This window comes from Heterodontus francisci, chromosome 9, assembly GCF_036365525.1.
Source record: "Heterodontus francisci isolate sHetFra1 chromosome 9, sHetFra1.hap1, whole genome shotgun sequence".
Lineage (NCBI taxonomy): Eukaryota > Metazoa > Chordata > Chondrichthyes > Heterodontiformes > Heterodontidae > Heterodontus > Heterodontus francisci.
This window is the reverse complement of record NC_090379.1, coordinates 111,178,998-111,195,734: the sequence shown is the minus strand read 5'-3', so window position 1 is coordinate 111,195,734 and position 16,737 is coordinate 111,178,998. Positions and strand designations below refer to the sequence as shown.

The following is a 16,737-nucleotide window of genomic DNA, read 5'->3' as shown; positions in this document are numbered from 1 at the left end:
TATCTGTCTCAATCTTATGCTGCCTTTTTCTCTCCAATGCTTTCTTGCTTTCTCGCTTTCTCATGGTGCTTGTCTATCTTTTTGTCTCTCTGTTGTGATCTCTCTCTTTTACTTCTGTGTTATCTTTTTTATTTTCTAGCCCTGTTTCTCTCATGCTCTCATGTGCTGCCTCTCTCCCTTTTTCTCTCTCATTCTGTCTCTCTCTCTCATGTTGTCTTTCTCGCTCTCTCTCTCTCTCTCTTTGTCTCTCCCCGTTACTCTCTTTATCGCTGTCTCTGTCTCTCTCCATCTTTCTCTGCTGTTCCTTACTGCTCTTCTGCTGTCTGATATCCTGTGATGTTGTCTGATATTTCAGGAAGGTATGTTTCACGGGACAGGTGTCATGTCACAAGCACAGATCCAACAGTTTCTGTCTCATGCTTTAATAGTTCCGGATGGATTTAAGACCAAAGTTGGTGATCAGAGCAAGAATTTGGATGACTTTCCTGTCAGGGTTTGTATGGCAATAGAGGGAGTGGTGATTTGAAGCAACTAATGATGCATCTGCAGTGCATTCTGACTAACTGGTGTGGCTAACTGACCTGAATAATCAGGAGCTCAGCAAAGTTATACGAACGTATGAACATCACAAACTAGGAGCAGGAGTAGGCTATTTGACACCTCAAGCCTGCTGTGGCATTCTATAAGATCATGCTGACCTGTTTGTGGACACAACTCCACTTTCCTGCCTACTCCTGATACCCTTTGACTCCATTGTTTGTCAAGAATCTGTCTACCTCTGCCTCAAAAACATTCAATGACCCTGCCTCCACCGCTCTCTGGGGAAGAGAGTTCCACAGACTCATGACCCTCTGAGAGAAAGAAATTCTCCTAATCTCTGTCTTAAATGGAAGCCCCCTTATTTTTATACTGTGCCCCCTAGTTTTAGTCTCTCCCACAAGGGGAAACATCCTTTCAACATCTACCCTTTCAAGTCCCCTCAGGATCTTATATGTTTCAATAAGATCACCTCTCATCCTTCTAAACTCCAATGAATACTGACCCAACCTGTCCAACCTTTCCTCATAAGACAACCCTCTCATCCCAGGAGTCAGTCGAGTGAACCTTCTCTGAACTGCTTCCAATGCAACTATATCCTTTCTTAAGTAAGGAGACCTAAACTGTCCACAATATCTAGATGTGGTCTCACCAATGCCATGTACAACTGTAGCAAAACATCTCTACTTCTATATTCCATTCCCTTTGCAATAAATTACACTATTGCAATTGTCTTATCACTTGCTGTACCTGCATACTAACTTTTTGGGTTTTGTGTACTAGGACACCCAGAACCCTCTGCATCTCAGAGTTCTGCAATCTCTCTCAATTTAAATAAAATGTTGCTTTTTTACTTTTCCGGCCAAAGTGGACAAGTTCACACTTTCCCACATTATACACCATCCGCCAAATATTTGCCCACTCACTTAACCTATCTATATCCCCTTGCAGACTCCTATGTCCTCTTCACAACTTACTGTCCTACCTATTTTTGTGTCATCAATAAATTTAGCAACCATACATTCTGTTCCATCATCATCTTGCCAACCTGAAAATGACCCATTTATGCCTGCTCTCTGTTTCCTGTTAGCTAACCAATCCTCTATCCATGCCCATATGTTACCCTCTATACCATAGGCTCTTATATTGTTTAGTAACCTTTGATGTGGCACCTTGTCAAGTACCTTCTGAAATCCAAGTACACCACATCCACTGGTTCCCCTTTGCTTGTTACTTCCTCAAAGAACTCTAATAAATCAGTTAAACACGATTTCCCTTTCACAAAACCATGTTGATTCGGCCTGATTGCATTGAGAATTTCTAAATGACCTGCTATAACCTCCTTAATAATAGATTCCAGCATTTTTCCTATGACAGATGTTAAGCTAACTGGCTTGTAGTTTCCTGCTTTCTGTCTTCCTCCTTTCTTGAATAACATGAGTAATCCTTACCTAGCTGAATAAACAGAAATTCTGACAGTTACACAGTGAGTAACCGATGCCCTGCTGAATAAACAGGAATTCTGTACAGTTACACTGTGACTAATCCTTACCCTGCTGAATAATCAGGAACTCTGTACAGTTACACAGTAAGTAATCCTTATCCTGCTGAATAAACAAGGGGATGGATTTCTTCTCCATTCTGAAGGTACAACTTTAGTGGAGTTTCAGAGGAACCCCAGGGAAGCATCTGAGATGGCAAGTTATGACTGGAGATCGGGAGAATACATGCAGAAATTCTATCCCAAGAACCCTGAACTACACAGCAAGCACCTTGACCACTGCTTACAACTCAACTGTGTGGTGCCATCTAATATTTTTGATTTGCAAAACCAAAATTAATGGCTAGATCCTGATCATCCCCTTGTTTGTTCAGCAGGATAGGATTACTCACTGTGTAACTGTACAGAATTCCTGATTATTCAGCAGGGTAAGGATTATTCACAGTGTAACTGTACAGAATTCCTGATTATTCAGCAGGGTAAGGATTATTCACTTGTCGAGTTGTACATAATTCTTATTTATTCAGCAGTGTATCGGTTACTCACTGTGTTACTATACATAATTCCTGATTGAAGGTAGTGCCATTCCAAATCACGGTGAATTTTACAAAAAGGAACATTCTTGAACTGAAACACTGAAATGCCATGCAGATACTGATTGGCAGAGAGCTGGTGCTAATTCAGAGCATCCAATGAATCCTAATTAAAGCTGTTTTCCAACATGCATAAGACAACAGGGACCCTTTAACCCTGTCAGCCTACTTTTACTTTGGCCACTTGTTTTGACAGTGAGTCATTTGCAGTTGCTTCGAACCCATTCGCATGCAGCATGATAGCAGAAACCTCCAACTCTGTCAAGCCTGAGTTCTCAGCTGGGCTCAGCTAACCTTGCAAAGCACACACACTCACCCAAATACTGCTAAATATGCTAATGAGATATTTACATCCATCTATCTGTGCCTAGTTGCCATTTTATGCCTTATACCTGGTTGTGCTAAGATATTTGAGGTAACTATTAACTCCATCAACCATTCAGTTAAAATGCTTGCCTTAGAATCTGGCAGGGGTTTGGGAGGGGGCGGGGTCGTGGATGGCAGGAAGATGTCCCTGTATTCTCTGAGACTCCTTCACCAGAATGTGAATACCTGCATGCCAGCTCGATGCATGTTGCTTTTGTGCACGTGGACTGCCTGGCACAAATCACTGTGCTGCTGTGAGGCAGTGTCTGAGTACTGTATGCTTACGCAGCAGTTCAATGCAGACATATAATTGGTTCGTTCATGTTCCCTTGCACTCCTACTCCAGACAAATTCAAGCATGGGGTTTGTAGATTTGGTGGAGGGCAGGGGCACAGGGTGGGTTGCAGAAACCAGGTGAGATCAGAGAAAAACTGTCTCTCCTCGATTTTTCCTCCACCCTTACACACGTTGCTGACTCATACAGGGATACGGGTTGCTGGGCATTGGCAGGTAAGAAAATGGGTTGCTGAATACTGGCAGTTGGGGTACTGGTCATTGGGCACTGGCAGTTAGGGTACAAGTCGTTGGGCATTGGCAATTGGGGGATGGGTCATTGGGCACTGGCAATTAGCATGTTGGTCATTGGGCACTGGCAGTTAGGGTACAAGTCGTTGGGCATTGGCAATTGGGGTATGGGTCATTGGGCACTGGCAATTAGCATGCGGGTCATTGGACACTGGCAATTGGGGTACGGGTCATTGGGCACTGGCAATTGCGGTATGGGTCATTGAGCAATGGCGTTAGGGTACGGGTCATTAGGCAATGGCAGTTAGGGTACGAGTCGTTGGGCATTGGCAATTGGGGTATGGGTCATTGGGCACTGGCAATTAGCATGCGGGTCATTGTACACTGGCAGTTGGGATATAGATTGTTGGGCACTGGCTGATCCCTGGGAACTTGTCCGAGCAAGTGTTTTATATGTGTGAGGCTACACAGTGAAGGCAGCTGGTTGTTGAGCTGTGGGAGCAGTTCAAACCAGCCTATCACTGTCCTGACCTGACATCCACATGTTATTGGGTAGCATTGAAAGTCAGGAACTCTGACTGACACTTCCTGTCACTAACTCAGGGGCACTGAGACCAAATGAGAGTGGCCTGATCCTGTCCCAGCTAATATCAGTAATCAGGGCAAGGAACCAAATCAGCCCTTCTGGCCTCTGCAGCCCAACTCCTTGTTGGATAAACTCAATGAGAAGTTTGGGGAGGAGGTGGGGGAGGAAACTCCATAAATTCCTGGAAAGAATGGACAGTTCCTACTGGCTTTCCACCATTACTCAGAAATGAGGTCATAGGCAGGGAGGGCATAAGCCATGCCACATCACAGCAAAACTTTATCGCCCTTCCTCTAGGCAGCTAACTGTAGAGCAATGCCACACCACCAGCACAATCTCAGTGACTCTTCTGTTTTGACAGTCATTCGTACCCTTGCAGTTCGAGACACGGACAGCTAACGGTCTGGTCAAAGGTCATGCCTACTCTGTAACTGGCGTGGACGAGGTAAGGTTTAAAACCTGGCCATTAAGTAATTTGACATAAAAATTGATGGAGTACATCAGAAAGGTTCACAAGGGAAGGGAGAGTAACAAGGGAAGAATAGCAGGCCGAATGTTGAAGTACAGGGAGTGATTGTGCAGGGATACTGGAGGTACAGGGAGTGATTACAGAAGGATACTGGGGTAAAGGGAGTGTTTGTGGGGTGACGCTGATTCCTACTCATTTCAATTTTGATGTATTCTAATGAGATTGGGACGATATTTGGGAGTAATTTTAAATTAGCAAAATGGGCACATTTTGGGCCTGAATTCTGGCTTGTATAAATGTTCCAGTGAAGCGTCTTGGGATGTTTTATTACATTAAAGGCCCTACATAAACATGTGTTGTTGTTGTGGCCATGACAGAAACTCAAGGTGACTGTGGTACTTAGTGTACAGTTTGGATGTTTATGCTTGTATTTATTAATCTGTTTATGCATGATTTTTTGATATAAATGACACTGGTAATTTCGACAACAGGTCACTTATAAAAGCCAGAAAGTGAAGTTGCTGCGTTTGAGGAACCCATGGGGAGCAGTAGAGTGGACTGGGCCCTGGAGTGACAAGTATGTTTTTTCCCCAAACATTTAGAAATAGGCACATTGTGGGCCAGTTTGGCCCCTTTGTCTGTAATTATATCAACCTCTTTGCCTGATGCCTCTGTACCCAGGAGCTGGCATGTAATCTGTTCCCAGCTCAATGCTAATACCTTGTTTGCTTGTATCATTGTCGCCCACCTTCCTTCCTTGTTGCTCCCTCATTCTGAACCAAATTATGTGCAGCCTAGGCTCCCATTCAACTCAGAGCTGAGCTTCACACCCCATGTCCTATCTGTTGCTGAGACTGTTGAAATCTTTGCGCATGTTTTTATTAACTCCAGAATGCACTGGCCTCCAGTGCTTTACCTGGCACCAACTCCAACTTGTCTAAAACTCTGCCACCTGCATTTTGTTTTGCAAATAGTCCTGTTTGTTCAGCATAACTCTGTTAGTGCCCTGTCCCCCAATGCATGGAATTTCTCATTTACAAATTCCTCCATGGCCTCAGCTTCAACTGCCTCAACATCCTGTTCTAGCTTCAGATACCTGTCTATCCCTCCAGACTCTGGCCTCGTCTGCTTCACCTTTAGCGATTGTGCCTTAAGTCATTTGGACCGACTTTCTGGATCTCCTTCCCGAAACTTCTGTCCATAACTGTAAAAGCCCTCTTAAAACCTGCCACCTCTCCTCTTTGTCTATTACTGTTTAACATGCATTCTTCCTCTGTGAAGAACCTGTATGTATTTCCTGGATTAAAGGTGCTGTATAAATACAAGATGTTGTCTGCCAGAAACACCCAGGGAACACTTTCCCCATCTAGTCTAGGAGATGTTACCGACTGCATTCAGTGCCCTCCTGTATATTGCAGCTCAGATTAGGTATCTAGATTCATTCTCTTTGTATGGCATTGCTCAGTAGTTTGCTCTTGCTCAAGGCCTCATGCCATTCCTGTTAAGTACTTTTCAGTCTGTCACTGCCGTGTGAAGAATGAAGGTTCCCCTTTATGCAAATGCAGCATACAACTTTCATACTGTTGATACAGACCAGGAAAGTCCCAGATTTGATTCCCTGCCTGCGCTGAGCCAGCTGATGTCAGCAAGGATAGCAGAAGAAGTGCGACATCTGGCATCAACCAGAGCTCCTGCTTCTGATCATTATCCAGTGACCCCTGTGGAAATAGGACAGTAGAACCACAGAGGTTTACAGCACAGAAGGAGGCCATCAGGGAAGTGGAGAAAATCCCTAAAGGAAATTCATGTGTGCCCACCACTGGCTCTGTGAGTTTATCCAGTAAGCAGCTGAGCTACAAAATCTGAGAAAGTCTCAGGCTCTGAATTAGCTGATGTCAGCTAGGCTCTATTGGTATCTCAGCACTCCAGGTTATGCTGCATTTGCATAAAGGGGAACCTTCATTCTTCACACGGCAGGTGATTAATACTTACACAGGATATCATAGTACATGCTTTCTGACCTCGATAGATAAAAAGCACTGTAAAACATTCATTCCAGGTATTGTAATCTGAAAATAGCTCTGTCGGGTAGTATTGGTAATTTAATATTATTAACGCTGTTTGCAGGGTAGTACTGTGTGTTGCAATTGGCTGTATTGCCGCTGGGCTAGCAAAGGGAAAAGCCAGGGTTGGCTGTCAAGTGTCTAGTGTCCTTGCTGGAAAGTGCATGTGTACCCTGTTTGGGGAAGGTCATGATCAGAACTGTCTGCGATGCTCCCACTGAGCTGTTAATGTTCACTGTCTGCACGTGAATGATGTCCACCCTGACTTGTTGAGGAGTGTGGAACATTATAATGGCAGCTCCTGGTTTCCAGTTCCACAGAGAGAAGTGGATCAAGTGGAGACAGTGATTGGTTGAATTTGCAGGCTTTTCCCAGTTTGTTGAAGGAATTTCCTTTCTGTCCCAGGGCCCGGGAGTGGTCTGAGATTGAGAAAACGCAAAAGCAGCGGCTGCAGCATCAAATGAAAGAAGACGGAGAGTTCTGGTGAGGATGAAAATCCTGCTTCTTGATTTTCAAATACTCTTGCTCTGAGATGGAAACATCATTTATGGGGCAAACGGGGTTTTTGGCAAAGTTACAGCAGTGAAGTGGGGTTAGCTCCAAGGAAATTCCTGGCTTCTGGCACTTAGTCATAAAGACACAGAGTTATACAGCACAGAAACAGGCCCTTCGGCCCATTGTATCTGTGCCGGCCAATTGTCGGGGTTATATCTGGAAATTTCCTTTTAAAGCTGTTATGGATTTTGATGTTTCTCATTGTGTTTGTTGGCCCTTTACTCTGGCATCTGGATTTTCAGCTGAATTCTCCTCCAGCAATGGTGTCCCACTGGACCAGGACTTCCACCCACTCCCTCAGACACCATTGCAACCCAGCGCTTCAAGGTTCTTTACCCATACATGGCTAATTCCTGGCAGGACATCCATCACCAAGGTGGCAAGCCGCAATTGCCTGGCAATAAAGTCCTCGTAGTGCTATGGGGGCATTTAAGAGGGCAAGAAATCTCCGACAGCGAATCAGCAGCCTTCTAGGCCTTGGTAGATTAATGGAAGTTCAAATTGTGGGAGGAAAAGGCTGTTACAGGATCCTTTCCCTTCATTGGGGGATCTCATGGCCATTACCGCTGCTTCCTGAAGCTTCCCACCACAGTCCACGTAATGGCCCTGGAAAATAGGAGTAACATTGATTGATACCAGGAAGGTCCACTGGGGACTTGGACCTTGCTCCCTCCCGCTATTTGTATCTGTCAAGTGCGAAATGGGTGGTCAGTGACAGTGCAGGGGGAGGGCAGTGCATGAGGCAGTAATAGGATTCACTGCCTGATTTTTCATTTCTACTGCTATGTCACCCGATTTCTGGTAGGATAGCAGAGGAAAATGCAGTCCCTGGTGTCAAAAGTCCCCAGCACTGATCAACACCAAATATTGAAATTAGCTCAGACTTTTCTTATTAAATGCTTTAAAAAGAGCAGGTTTCATGAAAAATGGGTGATTCCCCATGAACGACGGGATTTTCAAACTTTGGAATGTGTGATACTTTCTTCATGTTGCTGCATGTAGGATGTCTTTCGAAGATTTCAAGAAGAATTTCACAAAGCTGGAGATTTGTAACCTGACACCAGATGCACTGGGTGATGACAAGCTTCATAAGTGGACTGTGTCTATCAATGAAGGACGATGGGTAAAAGGTTGTTCGGCTGGGGGCTGCCGCAATTATCCAGGTAGGTCCTACACTTCTCCATTGCAAATAGCCACTGCTTCTCTTCCATCTTTCTCTATCACTTTTTCTATTTTATTTATTCTCACTTTCTCCAGCTTCTTTCTCTCCCTGGTTTCTTTCTCTTTTTTTCATTTGTCCTTGGGATGTGGGGCAATATTGTCAAGACTGCAATTACTGCCCATCCTTGGTTGTTCTGAGAAGGTGCTGCCCCACAATCATGTTGAATAGGGAATCTTATTACTGAACTTCATAGTAATTGTAGACAACTGGGTGCTTGCTAGTCCACTTCAGAAGGCATTAGGAAGCATGGGATTGCAGTCACCAGATTCTTGATAAGCAAGAGTACTTGATTACTGTGTGCAGTTCTGGTCACCTCATTACAGAAAGGATGCATTTGCACTGGAGAGGGTGTAGAGGAGATTTACGAGGATGTTGCCAGGACTGGAAAAATGCAGCTATGAGGAAAGATTGGATAGGCTGGGGTTGTTCTCGTTGGAACAGAGAAGGCTGAGGGGAGATCTGATTGAAATGTACAAAATTTAGAGGGGCCTGGATAGAGTAGAGGTGAAGACTCTATTCACCTTAGCAGAGTGGTCAGTGATGAGGGGGGCATAGATTTAAAGTGATTGGTAGAAAAAGATGAGGAAGATGAGGAAAAACATTTTCACCCAGACGGTGGTAGGGGTCTGGAACTCACTGCCTGAAAGGGTAGTTGAGGCAGAGACCCTCAACTCATTCAGAAGGAGTCTGGATATGCACCTCAAGTGCTGTAATCTGCAGTGCTATGGACCAAATGCTGGAAGGTGGGATTAGAATAAGTGGATCGTTTTTTGGCCGGCACAAACATGATGGGCCAAGTGGCCTCTTTCTGTGCCTTAAACTTTCTATGATTCTAAGGGGGTGAAAAGTTATTGGGAGTAGGTGGGAATGTGGAGTTGAGGTTACAATCAGATCAGCCATGATCTTATTGAATGGCGGAGAAGGTTCAAGGGGCCAAATGGCCTACTTCTGCTCATAATTCGTATGTTCGTATGCCACTTGTAAGCCAGACCTGGATGGTTATGGCATGCTCTGTGCCCTGAAAATTTTGTGTTTTCATGATTATTTTTCTGGTGCCAACCCATAAATTGACAGGTTTATTTCTTCTCAGTTTTGCCTTCTTTCTCCCTTCCTCTTTAAATTTTACTCTTTGGGTTTCTTTCCCTTCCCTTGCCCTCTCAATTTTATTCCTTCTTTCCCTTCCTTTTCATTAGCCCTGTCTTACTCGCTTTCCTTTCCCTCGCTCTTCTCTATTTGTGCTTACTCTCTCATTTCCTTCTGTCTGTCTCTTGTCTCTCTCTCTCTATCCCTTTGTTTTCTTTCTTTCTCTTTACTTTAAAGAGCTGAATTCTGTGGGCCCTCTAGGTACGGGAATGGAGGCAGGGGGCCTATAAAATTGCGTGGGAAGGTGTGCCCATCGCCTTCGAATTTAGTCTGGGGTGGGGAAAGCTGAGGACAGAGACCAATTTGGGCCCTTAAGTGGCCAATTAAGGTCCTCGTCCTGCCGCTGCTGGTATTTTACCAGCGGGGGGGTGGGAGGGCGCCTTCATCACGTGAGCAGGCAGCCCAGTAAATCATGGCGGCCTCTGTGTGGGCTGGGGGGATGGGCCCTCCTGCCTGGGCAATGTGTGGCCCGCGGAGGGCCCCTGGCAGCAAAGGCTGCCCCTGTGGCATCGCCCACCCCTCTGCCCTCAGTAGCCCTTCCCCTGGTCCCATCTTGATGGGGCTTGTCTGAGGTGAACCTGGGATTCCCCCCCCATTTACCTTCAGTCCAGGCTCCATGGATGCTCTTCTTCAAGTGACTGCTGCAGTTCCAGGAGTGGCCACTGCTCCTAGTGGCACTGCTGAGACTCCTGAGTTGCTGGCCCTCTGATTGTCCTTAAAGGGCCTGAGAGCCGTGAAATGCAGCTGGGGTCCCCAAGTGGCGGGGCATAGTTACCACTGCCTGTGTAAAATACAGTCCTATAAGTACAGATTTGCCAAAGACCAATCTCTTTCCTTCCCTTTCTTTCAATTAAGACACATTCTGGACAAACCCGCAGTACCGTCTGAAACTCTGTGAGGAGGATGATGATCCTGATGTTGCCGAGGTCGTCTGCACGTTTGTCGTTGCTCTGATGCAGAAGGATCGTCGGAAGGAGCGTAAGGTGGGGGGCAGCTTCCACACCATTGGATTTGCTATTTATGAGGTAAATTCTGAAGATGAGATTTGGGAAATTTGCTAAATATTTGGAGATTGCTTTTACGAAACACAATTAACATTACACCACAACAGCAGCCTATCATAATTTGGCGTCATTTAGGTCATTTCAGGCAGAAGGAACAAGGCAATGGCTGTTCTGATAAAAAATAAGTGCTCACATCTATGTAGTACGAAAGAACTTACATTCATAACTGACCTTTCATGACCTCAAAAAGCCCTCAAGTCCTTTATACCAATGAGGTACTTTTGAAGTGTAGTCCCTGTTGTAATGTAGAAAAACATAGCAGCCTATTTGCCACACATTAAGGTCCCACAAACAGCAACTAGGTAAGTAACTTGATCAGTAACCTGCTCGATCTGTCTGCAGCCATTGACTGCAGTTGACTACATCGTCCTCCCTCCAATGCCTCTTCCTCATGGTCCAACTGGGTGGGACTGCACTCGCCTGGCCATTCTTATCTATCCAGTCACAGCCAGGGAATCACCTGCAGTGGCCTTTCTTCCTGCTTCCGCACCATTAGCTCTGGAGTACCACCAAAGATCTATCCTTGGACTCCTACTATTTCTCATCTACATGCTGCCCCTCGGCGACACCATCTGAAAACCCATTGTCCGTTTCCACATGTATGCAGATAACACTCAACTTTATCTCACTATCTCCTCTCTTGACCCCTTCACTGCCTCTGACTTGTTAATCTGCTTGTCCAACATCCAGTACTGGATGAGTTGAAATTTCCTGCAATTAAATATTGGGAAGACCGAAGACATACAGCCCCCACCTAGCCCCGCTCACCCATTACCTCTTTGCTTGCTGACAAATTGGCTTCCGGTCTACCAATTCCTTGATTTTAAAATTCTTATACTTGTACTGAAATTGCTGCATGACCTCACACCTCCCTAGCTCTGTAACCTTATTCGTTCCTACAACCCTTCGGGACATCTGTGCTCCTCCATTCCTGGTCGTTTGCGTACCCCTGATTTTTATTGTCCCACCATTGCTGCTGCACCTTCAACTGTGTGGGTCCCAAGCTCTGGAATTCCCTCCCTAAACCTCTCCATCTCTCTACTGCTCTCATTTAAGTTGCTCCTTAAAACCTACTTCGTTGACCAAGCTTTTGGCCACCAGTCCTAACATCTCCTTCTGTCATTTGGTGTCATATTATTGTATGCTAACGCTCCTACAAAGTGCCATGGGATGTTTAATTGTGTTAAAGGTGCTATATAAATGTGAGGTGGTGGTGTTGTCATAACCAAAGACCTTGGCCAAACACAGTTGGGAAGGACAGGAAGACAGAGACGAGATTTGGCAAAAAGGGAATTAGCTTGGAAAAACCTTATAAAGAAACCTGAGCCAAACTATCCAGTTCAAAAGACAAGATGTCATTGGAAACGTGCTACAGTTAAATAAGAACTGGCCTATAGCCAGTAAATGGAAAAGTCCTGGGGAAAATTCATGTGCAAAGAGATTTGGGTGTTCAGGTCCATTGTTCCCTGAAGGTGGCAACGCAGGTCAATAGAGTGGTCAAGAAGGCATACGGCATGCTTTCCTTCATCGGACGGGGTATTGAGTACAAGAGTTGGCAGGTCATGTTACAGTTGTATAGGACTTTGGTTCGGCCACATTTGGAATACTGCGTGCAGTTCTGGTCGCCACATTACCAAAAGGATGTGGATGCTTTGGAGAGGGTGCAGAGGAGATTCACCAGGATGTTGCCTGGTATGGAGGGCGCTAGCTATGAAGAGAGGTTGAGTAGATTAGGATTATTTTCATTAGAAAGACGGAGGTTGAGGGGGGACCTGATAGAGGTGTACAAAATCATGAGAGGTGTAGACAGGTTGGACAGCAAGAAGCTTTTTCCCCAGAGTGGGGGATTCAATTACAAGGGGACACGAGTTCAAAGTGAAAGGGGAAAAGTTTAGGGGGGATATGCATGGAAAGTTCTTTACGCAGAGGGTGGTGGGTGCCTGGAACGCATTGCCAGTGGAGGTGGTAGACGCGGGCACGATAGCGTCTTTTAAGATGTATCTAGACAGATACATGAATGGGCAGGAAGTAAAGAGATACAGACTCTTAGAAAATAGGCGACAGGTTTCGATAGAGGATTTGGATCGGCGTAGGCTTGGAGGGCCGAAGGGCCTGTTCCTGTGCTGTAATTTTCTTTGTTCTTTGTTCTATAGAATAGAGTGAGATCCTTTCCCAAGCTTATTGCAGGTCAGTCCAGGTAGACGGGTGGTAATCTGGTGGAGAGGATCACACTCCTATTCTCAAAGCCACTTGATTTCTTTTTCATTCAGATCAATGGTGGGTTCTATACAAAAGAACATTTGTGTAGCACCTTTCACGACCTCAGGATATCCTACAGTGCTAGCCAATGAAGTGCAGTCATTGTTGTAATGTAGGAAACATTGTAGCCAATTGTGCATAGCAAGGTCCCACAAACAGCAGTGTGATAATGACCAAATGATATGTTGTTTGAGGGATAAATGTTGGGCAGAACACCAGGGATAACTCCCTTGCTCTTCTTTGCAATAGCACCATGGCATCTTTTTACTTCCACGTGAGAGGGCAATCAGGGCCTTGGTTTGACACCTCATCTGAAAGACAACAACTCTGACAGTGCAAAGCTTCCTTAGTGCAGTCCTGAAGCGTCAGCGTAGATTATAGTGCTCAAGTGTCCGGAATGAGTCTTGAATCCACAACCGTCTGACTCAGAGGCAAGAGTGCTCCCATTGTGCCACAGCTACCTATAATGCTGTAATAAACAGGCGATTCACTCCACCACATGATCTCCTGTGCAGTGAACATGAACTTGTCTCAGCCGACAAGCAGATCTTAATCCCCTCTGAGCTGGATTTGAATCCATGCACCATCCAATATCTTTCTTTTGTTGAAAAGCTTAGAGCATTTGTAACCAATCTGTAACACATAATATGATTATATTTCTATTTTTCTCCCCTTCTCTCCTGAAGGTGCTGACTTTTGCTGGGCTCTCCTGCTAACTCAGCCAAGGCCCATTCTTCTCATGTGAGCCTAGGTTGTGTCAGGAGATAAGTCCACTGTAGGGCTGGGCATCACAGCCCAGCTTGATTTCATCTGTACACGTGCACTTTATGACTGGGGTCACTGGATGTTTATCAGGAATGGAGACTCTGAGCAACTGACCTTGCGCTCACACATGTACACACCCCTGCACACACAAAGTTAGATTGACAAGTTACTATCAATGCATGAATGTGTTGGTTTGCATGGAGATGGCTCTTTTAACATTTTTCTTTTCTTTGTAAAGGTGCCCAAAGAGGTAAACAAGGAAGCAGAGGATAGCCATGGATTGGAGTAACATGTTTGTTGTAATGTTTGCTGTTACAAGTTTAATATAACATGTTTGTTGTAATGTTTGCTGTTACAAGTTTAATATAACATGTTTGTTGTAACACTAGTTGTGACTTATTTGCTTTAACACATTTCGTTTGTGGTGTTTCTTGTGTCTTGTTTGGAGTGCCCTGTTTGCAGTGGCTGTAATTAATTTGCTATGTACTGTCCCATTCTGAAAGGACTGTGTTCTGGATTTTGCCATTACAATCTGGTTGGGCTTCAGCTAAACAAACCTTCCCTGGTTGGAGATTATATTCCTGATTTGCTCCCCACTTTCGTTACTGTTTTGTGATCATTCTTCTGCAGAACTGTCTGGAGAAATCCTGCTGTATAATCATACATGGTGGACAGCAAAACATAATTTTATTAACTTCATCAATTGTGCAGCTAAATGTAAAAATTATATGCAGACAGCCCCAGAAATAGAAGATACAGCAAGAGATTTGAAAAAGGTTTTGGAATACTTACATAATTGGGCGACACATGTAAAATGAAATTAAATTCTGATAAATGGACAATGCCTATACTGGGCTGAGGAGTGAATATCATAAGTAGACAATTGGGCTGAAGTGGTAGAAGGAGATTTAGAAAAGGTCCTGGGAGTGACAGTAGACTCAACAGTTTGAATATCTAGACTGGAGACAAAGTAACCCTCGAGCTGATGAAATACTGCCAGAGTCAGCAAATTCTATACAATATAAATACTGACACTTCCTGTTGCAGTTCACAAGTTACAAACATTTATTTGTTCAGATATAAGGAAGCTTAGAAGCAAAGCTAAAATGAATCTTTAATAAATATAAATGCTCTCCACAGAAATGCATATTCAGTTGGCTGATTTCTTCAAGCAAGTCTTACATGTTTGTGTTTTAATGGGTGGGATGGATTGCCTGGCGGGGTGTGTAGGGGCCTCAACTGTACTTGGTGCCCAAGGCCTCTAGACTTCTTAATCCGGGTAAGATCTAGACAATGTATTGAAGTAATTATCAAAGCAAATAGCATGCTAGGATATGTTTGGCCTGAACAGTGGAGGACGAATCTTGAGAAGTTAGGCTGAGGCTTTACAATTGGACAATTAAATCAGAGTTGGGTTATGCTGAGGCTTTGCAATTGACAATTCAAATCAAAGTCGGAATAATATGTTCAGTTCTGGTCGCCAAATCATCAGCATCAAATGCATACATTAGGGTGGAAGAATTAGGATTGAGACCAAACCTGAGTGTAAAAAAGGGATGCGTTGTGATGCAAGGTCAAAGTAGCTTAACATCCACAGTCGAGAGAGAAGGTTAAAGGAGGAAACTTACTGAGGTTTTTCAAATATTAAATGGTAGACATAAGAGAAACCCTGATTATTGTATTATACCCCATTAATGTGATCAATCCCTCCTTATTCTTTATCTAAATCCATATAGATTCTATTTCTATCTTAATATTAGTTATGTCCTTCTTTGCTACTGTCAATATGCCATCTTGAATTTTACACCTTCCTCAACCTCTCATTCTAACCCTATCCTTCCTAAATAAGTTAGATTCCGCAGTATTTATCTGTGAGTCCTATTCTTTATGTCGCCACGTTTCAGTTTTTCCGCAACTATATATGAATTCCTCTCTACAAATTATTGCTTTCAGTTCCCCTGTTTTGTTTAGGATACTGTGTACATTGCTGTATAGACATTAATTTCTTTTTATTAATTGTTCCTCCCACTTTATTTTTAAGTTATTTGATAATTATGTTCTCTAAATTTATTTGTTCTCTGACGATTTATGTTTCCCTTATTTCTCAGCTTGGTTTCACCTTTACTCTCATCCCTTTTTTCTTTGTCTTCAGGCTACTGTTATTTCTCGAAATCCCTCCCCCGTCTTCCTATTTTAAAGTTCTATCCACAACCCTGTTTATCCTTTTTGCTAGGACACGGATCACACTCCAGTTCAGAAGGAGCCCATCCCAGTGGTACAACTTCTTCCCATCCTAGTAATGGTGTCAGAGTCCTATGAAATGGAACTCCTTCCCACACCAGTCTTTGAGCCATGCATTCATCTTCTTGATCTGCGTACCCTATGCCAAATACTAGGTGGCTCGGGTAGTAATCATATCAACTGCTTCTTGATTTAATTCCTAGCTCCTGACACTCCGTTATTAAATGTTCCTTTTAAATTTCCTAACTAATTCTCCATCTATGGCCTTTAGCTATATTCACATTCTTACAGTCTGCCGTGAAAATAACTTTTTCCTCGATTTTCTTTTAATTGGCTCAGCTTAAAGATTTTGTTCCCATTTTCTTGTTTCTTCTGCCAGTGGGATGACTCTTCCCTTTCCAATCCTGCCAGTCTTCCCAGAACCCAAGTACATTGTCTAGTATGGGAATGCTTGAATTCATTACTGAAACAGAGATGTGTATACGTTTATTTGCTTGTTTCTTTTTTTACCAGTTGCAAGGCAATAAGCAGCATCTTCTCAAAGATTTCTTCCTCTACCGGGCATCTAAGAGCAGGTCTAAGTCATACATTAACCTACGGGAGGTATCGCAGCGTTTCAGCCTCCCTCCAGGGGAGTACGTCATTATCCCTTCCACGTATGATCCACACCAAGAAGGCGAGTTTGTCCTCAGGGTCTTCTCGGAAAAGCAGAACCTGTCAGAGTAAGTCAGCTCTCACTGGACATGGGGGCCAGATGGAGACAGGGATAGTAAGCAGTGCGTTACAAGGTAGAGCTACCTTGTCAGTAGTCCTCTCCTTATCCCGCCTGCCTCCTTGGGCTGATATAA

At 44.1% G+C, this 16,737-nt stretch overlaps 1 protein-coding gene across 3 annotated transcripts in view; it reads left to right on the top strand.

Moving 5' to 3' along the window:
• Positions 1-5,074: 5,074 nt before the first annotated feature.
• The window catches only part of LOC137373975 (calpain-3-like), a 46,434-nt gene continuing 34,771 nt past the window's right edge, over positions 5,075-16,737 (top strand). Inside the window, exons 1-6 of one of the 3 annotated variants that reach the window (XM_068039675.1) lie at positions 5,075-5,154; positions 7,046-7,123; positions 8,198-8,358; positions 10,416-10,585; positions 13,887-13,898; positions 16,403-16,611. In XM_068039675.1, coding sequence (XP_067895776.1) covers positions 7,101-7,123; positions 8,198-8,358; positions 10,416-10,585; positions 13,887-13,898; positions 16,403-16,611 — 575 coding nt within the window. In that variant the 5' untranslated portion in view covers positions 5,075-5,154; positions 7,046-7,100. Of the gene's footprint in view, positions 5,155-7,045; positions 7,124-8,197; positions 8,359-10,415; positions 10,586-13,886; positions 13,948-16,402; positions 16,612-16,737 lie in introns of those variants that run through there. The other 2 variants (XM_068039676.1, XM_068039678.1) reach the window with 2 other exon arrangements.